The sequence below is a fragment of the Ornithorhynchus anatinus genome, chromosome 4 (genome assembly GCF_004115215.2).
Source record: "Ornithorhynchus anatinus isolate Pmale09 chromosome 4, mOrnAna1.pri.v4, whole genome shotgun sequence".
Lineage (NCBI taxonomy): Eukaryota > Metazoa > Chordata > Mammalia > Monotremata > Ornithorhynchidae > Ornithorhynchus > Ornithorhynchus anatinus.
Window position 1 is genome coordinate 7261752 of NC_041731.1, and position 19103 is coordinate 7280854.

The 19103-nt window shown below is 53.6% G+C and overlaps 1 protein-coding gene across 1 annotated transcript; it reads right to left on the reverse strand.

Moving 5' to 3' along the window:
* Window positions 1–7585: 7585 nt before the first annotated feature.
* MAFA (MAF bZIP transcription factor A) lies at window positions 7586–8696 on the reverse strand. Its single transcript, XM_007658430.2, has one exon. The coding sequence runs from the start codon at window positions 8666–8668 to the stop codon at window positions 7586–7588; it is 1083 nt and encodes a 360-aa protein (XP_007656620.2). The 5' UTR covers window positions 8669–8696.
* Window positions 8697–19103: the final 10407 nt, after the last annotated feature.

Sequence of the window (19103 nt, forward strand, 5' to 3'; positions counted from 1 at the left end):
CAGTGGGTCTCCTCAGCCTGGTAGGATGGCGGAGGGAGGGATGGCAGGGGAAGCAGCGTAGTTCAGTGGAAAGAGCCTGGGCTTCGGAGTCGGAGGTCATGGGTTCGACTCCCGGCTCTGCCACTTGTCAGCTGTGGGACTGTGGGCAAGTCACTTCACTTCTCTGGGCCTCAGGGACCTCATCTGTAAAATGAGGATTAACTGTGAGCCTCACGTGGGACAACCTGATTACCCTGTATCTACCCCAGCGGTTAGAACAGTGCTCTGCGCATAGTAAGCGCTTAACAAGTACAAACATAATAACAATAATAATTGTGGTATTTATTAAGCGCTTACTATGCGCCAAGGACTCGTCTACGCGTGGGGTAGATGAGGGTCATCAGGTTGTCCCTCGTGGGGCTCACAGTCTTAATCTTATTTGTATTAGAGAAGCAGAGTGGCTCAGTGGAAAGAGCCCGGGCTTGGGAGTCAGAGTCATGGGTTTAAATCCCGGCTCTGCCACTTGGCAGCTGTGGGACTGTGGACAAGTCACTTCACTTCTCTGGGCCTCAGTTCCCTCATCTGTAAAATGGGGATTAACTGTGAGCCTCACGTGGGACAGCCTCATTACTCAGTATCTCCCCCAGCGCTTAGAACAGTGCTCTGCACAAAGTAAGTGCTAAACAGATACCAACGTTATTATTATTACTATTATGTAAAGATCTGTAATTTTATTTATTCATATTGATGTCTGTTTCTTCGTATTGATATTTGTATTATTTGTACAAGAGAAGGAGCATGGCTTAGGGGGGAAAGCACGGGCTTGGGAGTCACAGGACGTGGGTTCTAATCCCGGCTCCGCCAATGGTCTGCTGTGTGACCTTGGGCAAGTCACATCGCTTCTCTGCGCCTCAATTCCCTCCTTTAAAATGGGGATGGAGACGGTGCGCCCCACGTGGGACAATGTGATTACCTTGTGGAGAAACAGTGTGGCTCAGTGGAAAGAGCCCGGGCTGGGGAGTCAGAGGTCATGGGTTCAAAACCCGGATCTGCCGCTTGTCAGCGGTGTGACTTTGGGCAAGTCGCTTCACTTCTCTGTGCCTCAGTTACTCAACTGTAAAATGGGCATTCAGACCGTGAACCCCACGTGGGACAACCTCATCACCTTGTATCCTCCCAGCGCTTAGAACAGTGCTTGGCACATAGTAAGCGCTTAACAAATGCCATAATTAGTAGTATTACTATTCTCTGTGCCTCGGCGACCTCAACTGTAAAATGGGCATTCAGACCGTGAACCCCACGTGGGACAACCTCATCACCTTGTATCCTCCCAGCGCTTAGAACAGTGCTTGGCAGATAGTAAGCGCTTAACAAATGCCATAATTATTAGTATTATTATTCTCTGTGCCTCGGCGACCTCAACTGTAAAATGGGCATTAAGACCGTGAGCCCCACGTGAGACAAAAGCTGTGTGACTGTGGGCAAGTCACTTAACTTCTCTGTGCCTCAGTTACCTCATCTGTAAAATGGGGATGACACTGTGTGCCTCACGTGGGACAACCTCATTACCCTGTATCTCCCCCAGCGCTTAGAACAGTGCTCTGCACATAGTAAGCGCTTAACAAATACCAACATTATTAACCTCATCACACCTTGTATCCTCCCAGTGCTTAGAACATGCTAGGCACAGAGTAAGCGCTTAACAAATGCCGTTATTATTATTATTATTATTATTGCAGCTACCCCAGCGCATAGAACAGTGCTGGGCACATAATAAGCGCTTAACAAATACCATTATTAGAATTATTATTCTAGCCCAGGGGAAGGGGGTGCGGAACCCACCCCTGTGCGACATCACGGCTCCGGTCCTTCCCTCTCCGGACACCCAGATGGACACCCCGGGCCTCGCCGCCCGATTTTCTGTTCCTGAAACAGGTGCGGACCCAGGAACCCAGGAATCCAGGAGGTCTCGCCTGGTCGGAATTTAGAGAGGGGACCCGAGGGCGGCAGAGGGGCAGCCCAGTCCCAGGCAGGCACTTCATCATCATCATTCATTCAATTATATTTATTGAGCGCTTACTGCGTGCGCAGCACTGTACTGAGCGCTTGGAATGGGCAATTCACTCAATCGTATTTCGTGAGCGCTTACTGGGTGCAGAACGTGGAATGTACAATTCACTCAATCGCATCTATTGAGCGCTTACTGTGTGCAGGGCACTGTACTAAGCGCTTGGAAGGTAGAAGTCACTCAATCGTATTTATTGAGTGCTTACTGTGTGCAGAGCACTATACTAAGCGCTTGGAATGGACAATTCACTCAATCGTATTTCGTGAGCTCTTACTGTGTGCAGAGCACTGTATTAAGCGCTTGGAATGGACAATTCATTCAATCGTATTCACTGAGCACTTTCTGTGTGCATAGCACTGTACTAAGCGCTTGACACCAATAATCATAATGATGGTATTTTGTTAAGCGCTTATTATGCGCCAGACACTGTACTAAGCGCTGGAGTGGAAACAAGCAAAGCGGGTTGGAGACAGTCCCTGCCCCGCAGTCGGACTCCCCGTTTTGCAGATGAGGGAACTGAAGCCCAGAGAAGTGAAGTTAGTTGCCCAACGTCACACAGCAGACAAGTGGCGGAGCCGGGATTAGAACCCACGACCTCTGACTCCCAAGCCCGGGCTCTTTCCACTAAGCCACGCTGCATGCAGGGCCTCACTCACCAGGGAGATCAACGCTTAGAACAGTGCTTCAGCGCTTTGAACAGTGAAAACCAGCCTGGCGAAGTGGAGAAACCGGCCCCGGGAGTCAGAAGGTCGTGGGTTCTATTTCTGGCTCCGCCACGTGTCTGCCGTGTGACCTTGGGCAAGTCACCTTCACTTCTCTGGGCCTCAGTTTCCTCCTCTGTAAAATGGGGATCGAGACCGTGAGCCCCATTTAGGACGGGGACTGTGTCCAACCCGATTTGCTCGTATCCACCCCAGCGCTTAGTACAGTGCCTGGCACATAGTATGCGCTGATCAAATACCATCACTATTATTATTCAGCGCTTAGAGCAGTGCTTGGCACATAGTAAGCACTTAACAAATACCATAATAATAATTATTATTCAGCGGTTAGGACAGTGCTCGGCACATAGTAAGCGCTTAACAAATACCGTAATTATTATTATCATTATTATTCAGATCTTAGAACAGTGCTTATTACATAAGCGCTTAACAAATACCATAATTGTTATTGTTATTATTCAACGCTTAGAACACAATAAGCGCTGAACAAATACCAAAATTATTATCATTACTATTCAGCCCTTAGAACAGTGCTTGGCACAAAGTAAGCGCTTAACAAATACTATAATTATTATCATCATCATTCAGCGCATAGAACAGTACTTGACCCATAGTAAGCGCTTAACAAATACCATTATTATTATCATTATTATTCAGCGCTTAGAACAGTGCTCGGCCCATAGTAAGAGCTTAACAAATACCATAATTATTATCATTATTGTTCAAAGCGCTTAGAACAGTGCTTGGCCCATAGTAAGAGGTCAACAAATACTATAATTACTATCATTATTATTCAGTGCTTAGAACAGTCCTTGGCCCATAGTAAGAGTTCAACAAATATCATAATTATTATCATTATTATTCAGTGCTTAGGACAGGGCTTGGCCCATAGTAAGAGTTCAACAAATATCATAATTATTATCATTATCATTCAGTGCTTAGGACAGGGCTTGGCCCATAGTAAGCTCTTAACAAAGACCGTAATTATTGTCATTATTATTCAGTGCATAGAACAGGGCTTGGCCCATAATAAGCGCTTAACAGATATCATAATTATCATTAGTATTATTCAGCGCTTGGAATAGGAGTTGGCCCATAGTAAGAGCTCAACAAATACCATAATTATCACCGTTATTATTCAGCGCTTAGAACAGTGCTCGGCCCATAGAGAGCGCTTAATAAATATCATAATTATTATTATTATTATTCAGCTCCACCGAAGCCTCCCGGCCGCCCAGCCCGGGGCCTTGACGAGAGGCAGCCTGACCTGCGGCCGGAGCCTTGGTCCGGGGGGTCCCCATTTTCCGGGAAAAAGGGGTGTCTCCCCCTTCTGCTCCAGCCGGGGCCACTCGGACCGCGGGATCGTCTTCGAGCCTCCGAGCCTCGCTGTCCCTCGGGCCTCTCCCCTTCCCGACTCGGCCTCCGGCTCCTTCGGCCTCCCGCGCTGGGGCATCGGTCGATCCCGGCCTGGCCTCCATCACGGAGGGTTGGGGTAGAGGGAGGAGGCCACCAAGGTAGCCCTGGCCGCTCCGGCCCCCCCAGGCCCGGCGGGGGACAGTTTCTGGACCCCCCCACTGTCGGTTTCAAGGCTCCTGGGCACCTTTCTGCCCTTCCACTGACCCGGACTTTCCACTTCCCAGGAGCTGGCTAGGCCCGGGCCTCCTTCTCCGGCGGTCAGTAGCCCGGGGAAGAGGGGTCGGGGGGGGGGGGGTCCCTGCACCCCAAGCTGAAATAATAATAATTATTATTATGGTATTTACTAAGCGCTTACTAGGTGCCAGGCTCTGTTCTAAGCGCTGAATAACACTAATAATAAAGGGATTTGTTAAGCGCTTACTAGGTGCCAGGCTCCGTTTTAAGCGCTGAATAACACTGCTAATAATAATAGTATTTGTTAAGCGCTTACTAGGTGCCAGGCTCTCTTCTAAGTGCCCAGTAACACTACTAATAAAGGGATTTGTTAAGCGCTTACTAGGTGCCAGACTCTGTTCTAAGCGCTGAACAACACTACCACTAATAAAGGTATTTGTTAAGCGCTTACGAGGTGCCAGGCTCCGCTCTAAACGCTGAACAACACTACTAATAAAGGGATTTCTTAAGCGCTTACTAGGTGCCAGACTCTGTTCTAAGCACTGAATGACACTAATAATAATAAAGGCATTTGTTAAGCGCTTTGTGCCAGGCGAATCGGGCCGCCAACAGTCCCCTGTCCCACTTGGGACTCACAGCCTCCATCCCCCTTTGAGAGAACTGAGGTCAGAGAAGTCAAGTGAGTTGTCCAAGGTCACCCCACAGACAAGTGGATTCGAACCTATGACCTTCTGACTTCCAGGCCCGGGCTCTACCCACCGTGCCATCTGGGGGCTGGGCACCCCCCCTTGGGCCACCTCGCCCGCAGGACCGGAGGGATCCGGCTCCGGACGGCGGCAGGGGTCCGTCCCCCCGGACACTGCGGGGACAGAGAGAGAGAAAGTCCGGACAGAGGCGCGGGATCACCCACCTCCAGGCCCCACGCTCAAAATAATAATAAAAATAATCGTATTTCTTAAGCGCTTCCTATGGGTCAAGCACTGTCCTGAGCGGAGCGCAGAGGGGGTCCCCGGGCCCGTCCCCCCTCCCTCCAAGGGCCGGACCCCTGACCCACCTCCCGGACGGTGGGACAGATTGGACGTTCCCAGGGACTCACTCTGTGCAAAGCGCGACGTCCCGGCCGGGGCCCTGGGCGGTCCCAGCTCCCAGATGGGACCTCGATCAAATCCAATTTTCCTCCCGGGACCCCGGCCGGTCCTTGCCCCTCTATTCGGGGAGGGGAGGCCGCACTGGGGTAGCCAACGGGACCAACCCGAAAAATCCTGCAGGCCCCCACCCGCTGCCTAATTTCTACTCCTTTCGATGTGTTTCCCCCCCCCCCCCAACCGGCGCAGAGAAGCGAAATTGTTGTCGGCCCTCGGTCCGTTAGGTCCGAAGCCCATTCCCCCCCCCAAAATATATTTTTAAAAACTCATAACACAACACTCAAAACGAAAACTCATCCCCTCCGTCCCGTCAATCCCACCCTTCTCCCCGCCAGACAAACCAGCAAAACCAGCGACGGCTCAGTCCGAACAGATTTTATTAGTTTAGTTGTTTTTTTTTACTTTTTTTCCGTTTCGTAGCAAATGAAAAAGAAAAAAAAAACCCAAAACGTGAAGAAATGAGGAAGAAGGGGGGCGCGCATCTCTCTAGTTTATATTTTCCCTCCTTCGTCGTCTCCGGAGGGAAGAGAGGGACTTAAACATCCCTTAAAATTAAAGGAAGAAATTTAAATAAAAACCTCTTTCCCGCTCCACTCTCCCTTGCTTTTTTTTTTTTTTTTTTTGCTAGAAATCAGCTCTGGTGCATAGAGAAATAAGAGCCCCGTTATAGCGCGTCTTTCCCGCCCCCCCCCCCCCCAGTAAATCTTTTGTAGGCAGCCCAGGGTCGCGGTAAAAATTGGGGACAGCGTTAAATTGAGCCTGCGGCAGGCAGGGGCTCGACTCCGACTAATATTTCGGCTCGGGGAGAGATGGGACAAGCCGCGATCCTCGGGTCTTGCTTCCAAAAGTCACTGAGCAAAACGAATTTGAAGAAGGCCTGGAGAGGTGGGAGGGGGGGGAAAAAAGGGGGGCAAACAGAGCCACGAACGAGAGAGGGGAGAGGCCGGTCGAGAGACCCTCCGGGAGAGAAGGGAAAGAAGGGAGGAAGAGAGACCAGAAGGGGAAAAGGCGGACCGGCGATCTGTCCGTCCTTGGGCCCGGCAGGGAGGGACGGACAGAAGTGGGGGAAGGCCAAAAAGGGAGGAGAGCAAACCCGCTAACTAAACTACCTATATACAGTTGGACCGAGTCCGGTAATAAGTTACATCTGGCTCAAATCTCCTGTTTAAAATAACCATTCTTCATCCTCAGAGTAATAATATTAATATTAATAATAATAACCATAATAATAATAATAACACGAATCATCATGTTCAGTATCATCCTCGGGACAGAAAGGGTCGGGGTCTGGGGAGCAGGCGGAGAGCTCGGTTCTGGGACAAGGACAGGCGATCCCAGCCCAGGGATAGGGGGGTGTTGTGTGTGTGTGTGTGTGTGTTGTGTGGGTGTGTGGGTGTGTAGGGAATCCCCGCCCCCTAGAAAACCTGGGGACCCCCCCGCCCGGGACGTTAAGACTTCTTAGTGGTGGTGGGGGGGGGAGTGGGAGTGAGGAGGGAATTGAGGGTTTAAAGATGCAAAAAATCTAAGGATACCAAAGTGCTCCTGGGAGACTCGCGCCCCTTCCTGGGGGGACCCTCCCCCAGCCCCCCAAGTCCGTACATGGCCCGCATGCAGGAGGGCTACCTGGGGGAGGGGGGGCTCCGACCCCGGGACCATCCCCCCGGGGGGAACCGCAGTCTCTATTGCTTTGCCAAGTCTCTTCGAGTCTGGGGAAGGCTCCCCTCGCCTCCCACTTCAGACTCGGGCAGAGGGGGGCCCCGAGCCGAGGATTCGCGTCTCCCCCCGCAACCCCCTCCCCACATATCCACCCCAGGAGGGGGAAAACCTTAAGTCGCCCCCCTCCCTCCCCCCCCCCCCCATTTCCAATCTTCCCAGGCCCCAGCTCTACTTCTATGTACAATGTCGGGGGCCGGGAATCAGGGGAGGGGCGGGGATGGGGAGGGTCCGAGGGCGGGGAGGGTTGTCCGCCGGGGAGGAAACGGAGGCCCCGAGGGGGAGGGGTGGGCGAGACCCCCCTCCCGCCCCCCGCCCCCCCCCCCCGCCAAGCCTGCCCCCGTCCACCCTCGTCGGCCGGAGGGGGCTCAGAGGAAGAAGTCGGGAGGGCCTTTGCTGGGGGGGGCGGGTCGGGGGGGCGAGGGCTCCCTGGGGAAGGCCCCCCTCCCCGCCAGCTTCTCGTACTTTTCCTTGTACAAGTCCCTCTCCTTGGCCAGGCGCCCGACTTCGAGCTTCAGCTGCTCCACCTGGTTCTGCAGCTGGCACTTCTCGCTCTCCAGGATGTGCCGCTGCTGCACCCGCTTGTAGCGACAGGACTGGGCGTAGCCGCGGTTCTTCAGGGTCCGGCGCTTCTGCTTCAGCCGGATGACCTCCTCCTTGCTGAAGCCCCGGAGCTGGCGGTTGAGCTCCCGCACCGACATGGACACCAGCTGGTCGTCGGAGAAACGCTCCTCCAGGCGGCCGGGGTGCGGGGCCCCTCCGGCCGGGCCGTGGTGGGCCCCGGGCCCGCCCGCCCCGTGGTGCCCGTGGTGGTGGTGGTGATGGTGGTGGTGGTGGGCCGGGTGGTGGTGGTGATGGTGGTGGTTGGCCGGGTGGTGATGGTGGTGGTGGCCCGGGGCCGGGGCCGCGCCCGCCTCGTCGCCGGCCCCCGCGGGGTAGCCTCGGTAGCCGTCGTAGGCCGCGGCCGGCCCGGCCGGGTGGTGATGGTGATGGTGGTGATGGTGCGGGGGCCCGTGCCCGCTGCCGATCAGCGCCTCCACCGCGTCCTCCGGGGTCAGGTTCAAGGCCTCGGGGTTCAGGTGGGGCTGGTAGCCGCTCATCCAGTAGAGATCGTCCAGCGGAGCCTTGGCCCCGGGCCCGGAGGGACCGGCCGCCCCCGCCGTCGGGTGCCCGGGCCCGGCCGGGGGCTGGCCGGGCCCGGCCGGGGGCTGCCCGGGCCCGGCCCCGCCGCCCGGGCTGGGGGCGCAGAAGCTGGGCGACGAGGGCACCGAGGAGCAGGGGGTGCTGAGGGGCGTCGACGACAGGGAGCCGGGGGGCAGGCGGTGGCACAGCCGCTCCGCCTCGGCCGGCTCCTTCTTCACCTCGAACTTCATCAGGTCGAAGTCGTTGACGTACTCGATGGCCAGGGGGCTGCTGGGCAGCTCGCCGCCCATGCCCAGCTCCGAGGCCATGGCGGGAGGGACCCCCCCGGGGGGCGGGGAGGGGGCGGGGAGGGGGGGGGCGAAGCCGGGAGGCTCCCCCCTCCCCCACCCCACCCCTTCCCCGGACCGAGCTGGGGGGGGGGGGTCTCTCAAGGACAGGGAGGGCCCAGCCGGGCCCGACGGGGCGAGCTAGGCCGGGTGGTCCGGGGGGCGGGGGGGACCCTCCGGACCTCTCCCGCCCCCCGCCCCCGGCTCAACGCGGAGGGGACCGGCTCCCCTCCCCGGGGAGGGGGGCGTCCGGGGGGTCGCCACCCCTCCCCCGGATCTCCCACAGTAGGGCGGGAGGGGGAATCCCGGGCTCGGGCGAGGGAGGGGCGGGGAAGGGAAGAAGAAAAAAGAAAAAAAGAAAAAAGGCGTGAAGGGAGCCAAGTCCGGCAGGCCGGAGAGGGGAGGGGAAGGCCTCGGAGAAAGTAGAAAAGTTTTTCTCAGGCAACTCACAGAAGCGCTGGGCGGCCGCCGCTATCCAGGCCTTTAAAAGCCTCCCGAGGGCCGGGCCTCTCTCCACCGGCCGAGCAGGTCAGATCGACACCCCCAATGGGAAAGGGAGGGGGGGGCGGACCCCCCTTCTGGACCCTGATAGAAACGAAAAAAATAACCCCAAAAAAGAAAAAAAGATCCCGGCTTCGCCTTTTCCCACGCCAAAAAACTCCCGCTCCGCCCCCCCTCCACTTTCTTGCAAGGACTGGCGCCGCTTCGACCGCGCTCCCGCCTTTTATAGAGCTCCGAGCCTCGCCCCGCCTCCCTGGGCGGGGCCGACCGCCCCCTGGCCAATGGGATCCCTCCGTCCCCACGCCCTCATTTGCCTATCCCTATGGCAACCCCGGGCCCCGCTGTCGATCACCGGCGGGAAACAGCTGGGGGGGGGCCGGGGGGGGGGGTCCAAGGCGCCGGGAGAGGGTGACCGGGAGGGGATGGACGAGGGAGGAGAGGCGTCCTCTAGTGGCCTCCGGGGGGATCTGCGCCGGGGGCGGGAGGCAGAAATAAGAAGAGATCATCCTCATCGTCAGGGATAGATCGATAAATGAGGAAGAAGGATGGTCTTTGGGAAGGGCTTACTGGGATTCTGGGAGGGAGACTGTGAACTGAATGATCCTGACAATAAATAAATAAGGAATAACGATGGTCTTTGCGAAGCGCTTACTATAATTCCAGTATGAAGACTGTGAGCTAAATATTCTTAATAATAAATAGATAAGGAATAAGGGTGGTCTTTGCGAAGCGCTTACTGGGAGACTGTGAGCTGAAGGATCCTAATAATAAGTGAATAAGGAATGAGGATGGTCTTTGGGAAGCGCTCACTGGGATTCTGGGAGGGAGACTGTGAGCTGAAGGATCCTAATAATAAATGAATAAGGAATAAGGATGGTCTTTGGGAAGCGCTTACTGGGATTCTGGGAGGGAGACTGTGAGCTGAAGGATCCTAATAATAAATGAATAAGGAAGAAGGGTGGTCTTTGGGAAGCGCTTACTGGGAATCTGGGATAGAGACTGTGAGCTGAAGGATCCTAATAATAAATGAATAAGGAAGAAGGGGTGGTCTTTGGGAAGCGCTTACTGGGAATCTGGGATGGAGACTGTGAGCTGAAGGATCCTGATAATAAATGAATAAGGAATAAGGATGGTCTTTGCGAAGCGCTTGCCATAATTCAAGTATGAAGACTGTGAGCTAAATATTCTTAATAATAAACAAATAAGGAGTAAGGATGGTCTTTGGGAAGCGCTTACTGGGATGCTGGGAGGGAGACTGTGAGCTGAATGATCCTAATAATAAATAAATACGGAATAAGGATGGTCTTTGGGAAGCGTTTACTGGGATTCTGGGAGGGAGACTGTGAGCTAAATAATAGAAAGAAAGGAAGGAAGGAAGGAAGGAAGGAAGGAAGGAAGGAAGGAAGGAAGGAAGGAAGGAAGGAAGGAAGGAAGGAAGGAAGGAAGGAAGGAAGGAAGGAAGGAAGGAAGGAAGGAAGGAAGGAAGGAAGGAAGGAAGGAAGAAGGATGGTATTTGGGAAGCGCTTACTATAATTCAAGTACGAAGACCGTGAGCTAAATAATCATAATAAATAAATAGTTAATAAATAAGGAAAAAGGATGGTATTTGGGAAGTGCTCACTAGAATTCAAGTATGAAGACGGTGAGCTAAATAGTCATAATAATAAAACGAAATAAATAATAAATAAATACATAAGGAATAAGGATGGTATTTGGGAAGCACTTACTGTAATCATGGCGTGAAGACTATGAGCCCTACGTGGGACATCCTCTTTATCAAGCAGTGGGGCTCAGTGGGAAGAGCACGTGTTGGGGGAGTCAGAGGTCATGGGTTCCAATGCCGGCTCTGCCGCTTGTCAGCTGTGTGACTTTGGGTCAGTCACTTCACTTCTCTGTGCCTCAGTTCCCTCATCTGTAAAATGGAGATGAAGACTGTGAGCCCGACGTGGGACAACCTGATTACCTTGTATCTACCCCAGCGCTTAGAACAGTGCTTGACACCTAGTAAGCGTGGGACAACCTGATTACCTTGTATCTACCCCAGCGCTTAGAACAGCGCTTGGCACATAGTAAGCGCTTCATAAATACCAACATTATTATCATTGTAGCTACCCGAGAGCGTAGAACAGTGCTTGTCACATAGGAAGCGCTGAACAAATTCCAACATCATCATTATTATTATTATTATTTGCCAAGCGCTATGTGCCGAGCGCTGTTCTAAGCGCTATGTGCCGGGCACTGGGCTGAGCACCGTGATAGATGCAAGCAAATCAAGTTGGACACAGTCCCCGGCCCGAGTGGGGCTCACGGTCTCAATCCTCATTTTACAGATGAAGTCACCGAGGCCCGGAGAAGTGAAGTGACTTGCCCAAGGTCATACAGCAGACGAGGGGTGGAGCCGGGATTAGAACCCACGGCCTTCTGACTCCCAGGCCCTTTCTCTATCCCCTGCGCCATGCTGCTTCTGAAAAGCCCCTGTGCGACTTCGGGCAAGTCACTGAACTCCTCTCTACCTCATCAGGAAAATGGGAATTCGATTATCTGTTCTCCCTCCTCCTTAGACTGTGAGCCCCTCGTGGGACCTGATGATCTTCTGTCTACCCCAGGGCCGAACGCAGGGCTTGGCGCATAGTAAACGCTTAACAAATACCCCAAATATTATGCCCGCCTAGAGATGCACTGGATCTTCTCTGACTGGAGGCCATTCTTTCCAGCAGGAGCCCCCTGCCAACTTCTCGGGACTCCAAGCCTCAGAATGATGGTGTCATCTTGGATTATCTGCCTGGCTCACAGGTGCAGGTTTTTAGGGGACAAGGAGCTCGGGGAGCGGGTTCTAATCCCATCTCCGCCACCTGTCTGCTCTGTGACCTTGGGCAAGGCACTTCACTTTTCTGGGTCTCAGTTACCTCACCTGTAAAATAGGGATTAAGACTGAGAACCCCATGAGGGATATGGACTGTGTCCAACCTGATTAGTTTGTATCTACCCCCACCACTCTGTAACAGTGCCTGGAATATACTAAACGTTTAACAAATAACATTTTAAAAACAGAGAGGCCGGACCTAGAAAGGGGAAACGGAGGTTGCGGGTTCCAAGACAAACAATATTCCCAGAGTGGAGATTCAGTTCTGAGTCCAACTGGATGGCAGGCCTGGAGGGAGGTGGATCACGTATTCTTCCCCACCCCTAGGGTAGGAGGGATGGTGCTGACCGTGTGTGTGTGTTGTCTACATGGAGGTGTCTAGACTCTCCCAATCAAACACCGTTGTTTCCTTCTTTCAGACTTCATCTGGATGTCCAAGGTGTGAAAAGTCAAGTGCAGTTTCTCATCTCCTTCCTCCCGCCCCCTACAACGCATCTGCACTCTCCCCACCCCACCAACCCCACTCATCAGGTTAGATTTCAGCCTCTCCCCCAATTCTTGGATTTTACCTTCAACCCCGTGGCCTCCCCCAACCAATGCCTCCCTGATCCTTCGCCTTTCCCCTGGCACCCCATCCCATCCGGAATCAGACTACCTGTAAATCTAGATTCTGCAGAGGGCTTCCTCACGGGGAGGAAGAGGCCGAGGAGGAGGTGGAAGAGGAGGACGACGACGACGATGAAGAGGAGACCAGCTTGGGACAGGGATCTTTTAACAGATGGAGGCTTAGCAATCTCCTTCTTAGGGACAACAGAAAGCATTTCCTCCAGCAGGACTGGTGTGTGTGTGTGTGTGTGTGTGTGTGTGTGTGTGTGTGTGTGTGTTGGGAATGGGGTGGGCAGGGGGAAGGAGGGGAGGTGGTCTTGCACAGAGGCAGTGGGATGGAACAGGTGACTTTTCCAATCTGGGGGAGGGGAGGTGGGAGGCAGCCTTGGAAAAGAGAAGGTGGGGAAATCTGATAGTCCCACCCCCAACCTACACACACTCGGGCTAGCAGAGACAACAATCACAGCCTGCAGCCCAGCTCCTTCCTCCCTCCCTAGTCCTCCCCACTCCCAGGGACCCCTTTTTTGCCATCTGGAAGAGAGATTGATTTGGGCAGTGCCGGGGAGAGACAGGAAGCCCAGTGGATAGAGTTTCCATTTTCCTTCTGGACTTCAGGTGCCTGAAGTCCACTACCCATTTTCTTCCAGCCCCTGTCTCATTTCTTTCAAGCCGGGGGAAGTGGGTAGCTCTCACTTGTTGGAATTAAATGGTTTTGAGGTCAGCACCGAGGCTGTCCCTCTTCCTCCCCTCCCCACCGACTCCAAGAGGGGACAGCAGTCCCTAAACCCTCAGACTCCACACACAGAGAGAAGAGTCATGGGGATGTCAGCTCCACAGTCCTCCCTTCTAGCCCCACATCCTTTTGGGGGACAGGAGATGATGATAATAATAATAGTATTTGTTAAGCGCTTACTGTATGCCAAGCACTGTTCTAAGCTAGATACCAGGTAATCAGGTTGGACACAGTTTCTGTCCCACATGGGGCTCGCGATCTTATCCCCCATTTTGCAGATGAGGTAACTGAGGCGCAGAGAAGTGAAGTGACTTGCCCGAGGTCACACAGCAGACAAGTGGCCGAGATTAGAACGCACATCCTCTGACTCCCAAGCCTGCGCTCTTTCCACTAGGTCAAGCTGTGGCTACCACATCTCAGACATGTCCGGGGACCCCGAGGCAGGAGCGGTGGGGCACCGGGAACCTTGGAGAGAGAAGGCATTTAAAGGGCAGAGCACTCAAGAATCCTTGGTCTGGAAGAGACTTCCAAAGGTTATCCAGTCCATCCTCCTGTCACCCTTCGAGCCGGACTATGTGCAGAGCATCCTTCAGTGAAGGGCACCTCTGTCTTAAAGCTCTCCAGGGACTCTGTTATATCGTACTCTCCCAAGTGCTTAGTACAGTGATCTGCACATAGTAAGCGCTCAATAAATACAGTTGATTGCTAGGGAAGATGTCCCATAACCCTAGAGGCATCTCACAGGTGCCTTCCTCAGGTCCAACCAATATCCCTCCTCCAGCAGGGTAATCTTATTCCTCCTCTCCTGACCTCAGTAGATACAGAAGTGATGAAGGACTTCCTAGGCTGTACTTAAACCCCTCGTGTCCCCTTCTCTCATTTCACCAGCAGTCATCCTTTCCCCAGGTATTTATAATAATCATAATCATAATATTGATGGCATTTGTTAAGCGCTTACTATGTGCCAAGCACTATTCTAAGCGCTGGCACTGTTATTAACCCAATCCACGGCCACTTTTCCTCTTTTATCGCAGCCTTTTTCCCAAGCCTTGACCCATTTCTTTTCTTATGGTATTTCTTAAGCACCTACTATGTGACAGACACTGTACTGAGCACTGGAGTAGATATAAGTTACTCAGGTTGGACACAATCCATGTTCCACACGGGGCACACAGTATTAAGCCCCATTTTACAGATGAGGGTAACTGAGGCACAGAAAAAGTTAAGTGATTTGCCCAAGGTCACACAGCAAGCAATCGGCAGAGCCGGGATGAGAATCCAGGTCCTTCTGACTCTCAGGCCCGTGCTCTATCACTAGGCCACACTGCTTCTCTTAATACAGTTCTCTCCATAGAGTAAGCGCTCAATAAATACCACTGCTTGATGGGGGCAGGGATAGAGGAATCGGATCTCAGGTGTGAGTCCTTCCTTAACCGTACAGGTCTAATTCACAGTTAGCTCCCCATGTGCTGTGGTTTTCAGATCTCTTTCATCTGTCACTAATGCTTGGTGTCTCCCAATCCCGGAGGGTCCACAGCATCCTCCCTCACCCCCACCTCCCACCCCGGCCTGTCACGGACCCCCTTTGCGTCAGACCCCTTCCTGCTCCGCACCCACGGGGACCCTTCTTCCCCCTTTACAGATGGTCTTCCTCACACTGTCCCTTCTCCCTTTCTCCTTGCTATCCATCAGCTTAAATCCCTTCTCTTCTTAGACCCAGGCTCCTCCCGCCAGGACTGGGCTTGCCCAGATCCTTGGCACAGGCTTTTGCCGGGAGGGCAGGGGAGTCGGACTTTCAGCTGGAGCCAGGAAGCGAGGATGAGCAGTTTGGGGTCGGGGAGACCCGCTCTGTCTGGGGCTGCAGGGGTGGAGAGGCAAGCGGATGGGTGCCAGCATCTCACTGACTTGGATATCGAGCGATGGTATTTATTGAGAGCTTACCGTACGCAGAGCACTGCGCTAAGAGCTTGGGAGACTTTGCTACAGCCCTCTGCTCCTCCCCCTCTCCCTTCCCCTCCCCTCAGCACTGACTGGGCTCATCCGCTCATTTGTATATATTTTTATTACCCTATTTATTTTGTTAATCCCCCTGATTCTATTTATTGCTATTGTTTTTGTCCGTCTCCCCCGATTAGACTGTAAGCCCGTCAATGGGCAGGGATTGTCTCTATCTGTTGCCGAATTGTACATTCCAAGTGCTTAGTACAGTGCTCTGCACGTAGTCAGCGCTCAATAAATACTACTGAATGACAAATTCCCTGCCTGCAATTGGGTTTTCGATCCAAGAGGATATGTTTTCCCTTATTCTCACTGGGAGCCTGCAACCCGCGCTGTGTGAATACAAACCGGCCCCTCCCAGGCTCCCAGGCCTGGGGCAGAGCTGCGCGCACAGCAGTGATGATAATATTAATGGTATTTAAGCGCTTACTCTGTGCTCAACAATGTGCTAAGCACTGAGGTAGATACAAGATAATCATATCAGCCACAGTTGCTGTCCCACCTGGGTCTAAATAGGAAGAACAGGCATTGAGCAGCGCTCCATCAGTTCCGATGGTCGAATGAAATCAGGCGACGGGGCAGGGAAGAGGAAGAGAGGCAGAGGCAGCCGGTCGGTCCGCTCTCTCCGGGGAGTCTCTATTCTCCCTTTAACAGCCTCCCTCTGTCCCGGCAGCCCGAGACCCCGAGGACCCTGGGGGAGTCGAAACTGAGCCAATCCAACAATGGTATTTATTGAATGCCTACTGCATACCCTTGGGTTTAGCAGTCGTGATCTCTATCCTCCAGGGCCTTACAATTGGAGGCCGTGGGAGCCCAGCCCGGGGCTTTGAGTAGTGCTGACTGGGCTGAGCGGACTCCACCGAATGGATTGAGACCAGGTCAACATCTCACCTCAGCGGGACTCCTCAGCCCCCATTCCCCTCCAGCCTAACTCGGACTCCACACACCACACCATGCCAAGCCACGGAGCCTTCCAACTCCCCCTTCCAGCACCCCCTCCGCTCTCTCCATCTCAGTTCCGCCCCAGCTCCCCCTAAGCTTCCCCCATCTCAGTTCTTCCCCAGTTCCCTTTCAGCTTCTCCTCCTCAGCTCCCTCCTTCCCCCTTCTTAGTTTCTCCGGTTTCGCTCACCTCAGGATCTCCCCAGCTTCCCCTCCCCAGCTCCCTCCATCCCCGATCTGTCTCTCCCCAACTCCCCCTAGCATCCCACATCCTCTCTCTCAGCTCTTTCCCAGCTCTCCCCATTCTTCCTCCCACCCCGTCCATTCCCCTTCAGCTCTTCCCGCCCTCCATCCCCCTCTCAGCTCCCCATCTCCTCTGGGATCCTCAACCAGCTCACTCGAGCCGGTGTTTCTCATCCAGCCTTGGCCACTGTCCTCCCGGTCTCGTCGCCGTTTGGACACCCATATGTGTGGGCTCAGCCTTCCTTGGGTCCTGTCGACCCCTTCCCCACTCGTGCCCGACTTCCTCCTATGCCCCTTTCACCTCCCCCCCCCACACACCCAGGCCCTTTCCCTCCTGGCCCTGGTCACCACTCAGGTCCCACCACGCCTGCCCCACCTGCTCCTGCCCCACCCAGCCTAGCCCGGCTTCACTCTCCATACCTGATATCCCTGGGGCAGCCCAGGGCGCTCTGGCTTCTCCCAGCCCGGACCCCAGCTGTGGATCCACATGATACAAACCGTTAATGATGATCTCGATATTTTATTTGCACACCAGGTACATGTTGTGTTTCCCTTCACGTCAAAGTGCCCAGAAAACCTCTAACCTCTCTTCCTCTGCCCCTAATTCTCCTGATGGCTCCGATGACAATGGATCCTGACCCTGCTGTTCCCTGCCACCTTCTCCTTTCGCCCAGGCCTACCAGGCACTGCTGTGACAGGTTGGGCTGGTCCAGCTTGGGAAACTTCCCAGCTGGTTTAGAGCGTTACTCCTAAATTCAAGAGCAGTCCCGAGTGTGTTTCCCCTACCCGCTTGTGCTCCATCCTATCCATGCCAAGGTTACCTCTTGGCCCTGGTCTTAATCTCAATCTATTTATCTAATTCCCAGTGACCCAGATGGTGCCCCATCCCCTCGGCAATTCCCCCAGGGGACAGATGCCCTCCTCCTGATTGCCATCTCCCCATCCCCCTCACCTTACACCTCAGCTCAAGGTGATCCCCTCCAGGAAGCCCTCCTAGATCATAATAATAATAATGTTGGTATTTGTTAAGCGCTTACTATGTGCCGAGCACTGTTCTAAGCGCTGGGGTAGACACAGGGGAATCAGGTTGTCCCACGTGGGGCTCACAGTCTTAATCCCCATTTTACAGATGAGGTAACTGAGGCACCGAGAAGTTAAGTGACTTGCCCAAAGTCACACAGCTGACAAGTGGTAGAGCCGGGGTTCGAACCCATGACCTCTGACTCCAAAGCCCGTGCTCTTTCCAGTGAGCCACGCTGCTTCTCATCTCCCTTTGCCAACGCTCCGACACTATCCGTGACCCTTCATCCTCCCGGTTAACCTCCCCCGACCCCCCCAGCCAAGCCTCCCACTCAGCTCACTCCCGTCAGTGCTGGTTTTGTCTGTCCTTTTGTCTGGGGACCGTCTTCGGGTCTGTCCTGCCATCCTGTCAGACTGGGAACAATATGACTGTTATATGGCAGGAAAGTCACTTCACTTACCTCATCTGCAAAATGGGGATTAAGATTGTGAGCCCTATGTAGGACAGAGACTATGTCCAACCCGATTTGCTTGTATCCACCTCAGTGCCTAGTACAGTGCCTGGCACACAGTAGGCACTTAAATACCACAATTATTATTATTGTTATTATCTCAGATTTCCAGCCCACCAGGGAGTTCTTAGGACAGATGTGTTGACTGACTGGCTGCTCCTGAATCTCTCAGGATTTTTTCTCTGGACACCCCATTATTCCCCCTGGCGAAGAGACATATTAAATATAAAATGAATATGGGACACCAGCCTCTGGCTCCTCCTGCCTCTCCCCTCCCTCAAACTACCTTTCTTCAGAGAGAAAGATGGGATTACAAGCAGTGGAGGAGTCCTACAGAAGAGGGAGTTGGGCTGCAGGCTGATAGACCCTCGGTACAGCTCTCCATATCCTCCAATCAATCAATTGTATTTATTGACCGCTTACTGTGTGCAGAGCACTGTAGTAAGCGCTAAGTAGAGTACAATACAACAGAGTAGGTAGACACATTCCCCATCCACAGTGGCTTTAAAGAGCAGAGGAGGAGGGGAGGAAGGTGAATCTTAGATTCCACCCCTCCCCCCTTCTTTCTCTTTTCCAAGACTCCAACTACCTCCACTCCCCTAGTTTTTTGGATTTTTTAAAAAATGGCATTTGATAAGCAAATATTATGTTGCAGGCCCTGTACTAAGTGCTGGGGTAGATATAAGCTAATCAGCTTGGACACAGTCCATGTGCCCCATGGGGCTCTCCGTCTTAGACCCCATTTTACTGGTAAACTAACTGGGGCACCGAGAAGTTAAGTGAAGTGACTTGCCCAAGGTCACACAGCAGACAAATGGCAGAGTCGGGATTAGAACCCAGGTCTTCTGACTCCTCCCAGGCTCACGCTCTAACCATCAGACCGCACTGCTTCTGAAAAGAAGGTTGTCTGTCCCTTCCCTCTGCTTCCAATTTAACCTGGATGATGGCGACTGCTCTTCCTTGACCTCAAAAGGGAGGAGACAGGTGGGGCTCCATCAGTT

Excerpts from the sequence above, each read along its gene's own strand:
- MAFA (XM_007658430.2), bottom strand. The coding sequence starts at position 8,668 with ATGGCCTCGGAGCTGGGCATGGGCGGCGAGCTGCCCAGCAGCCCCCTG.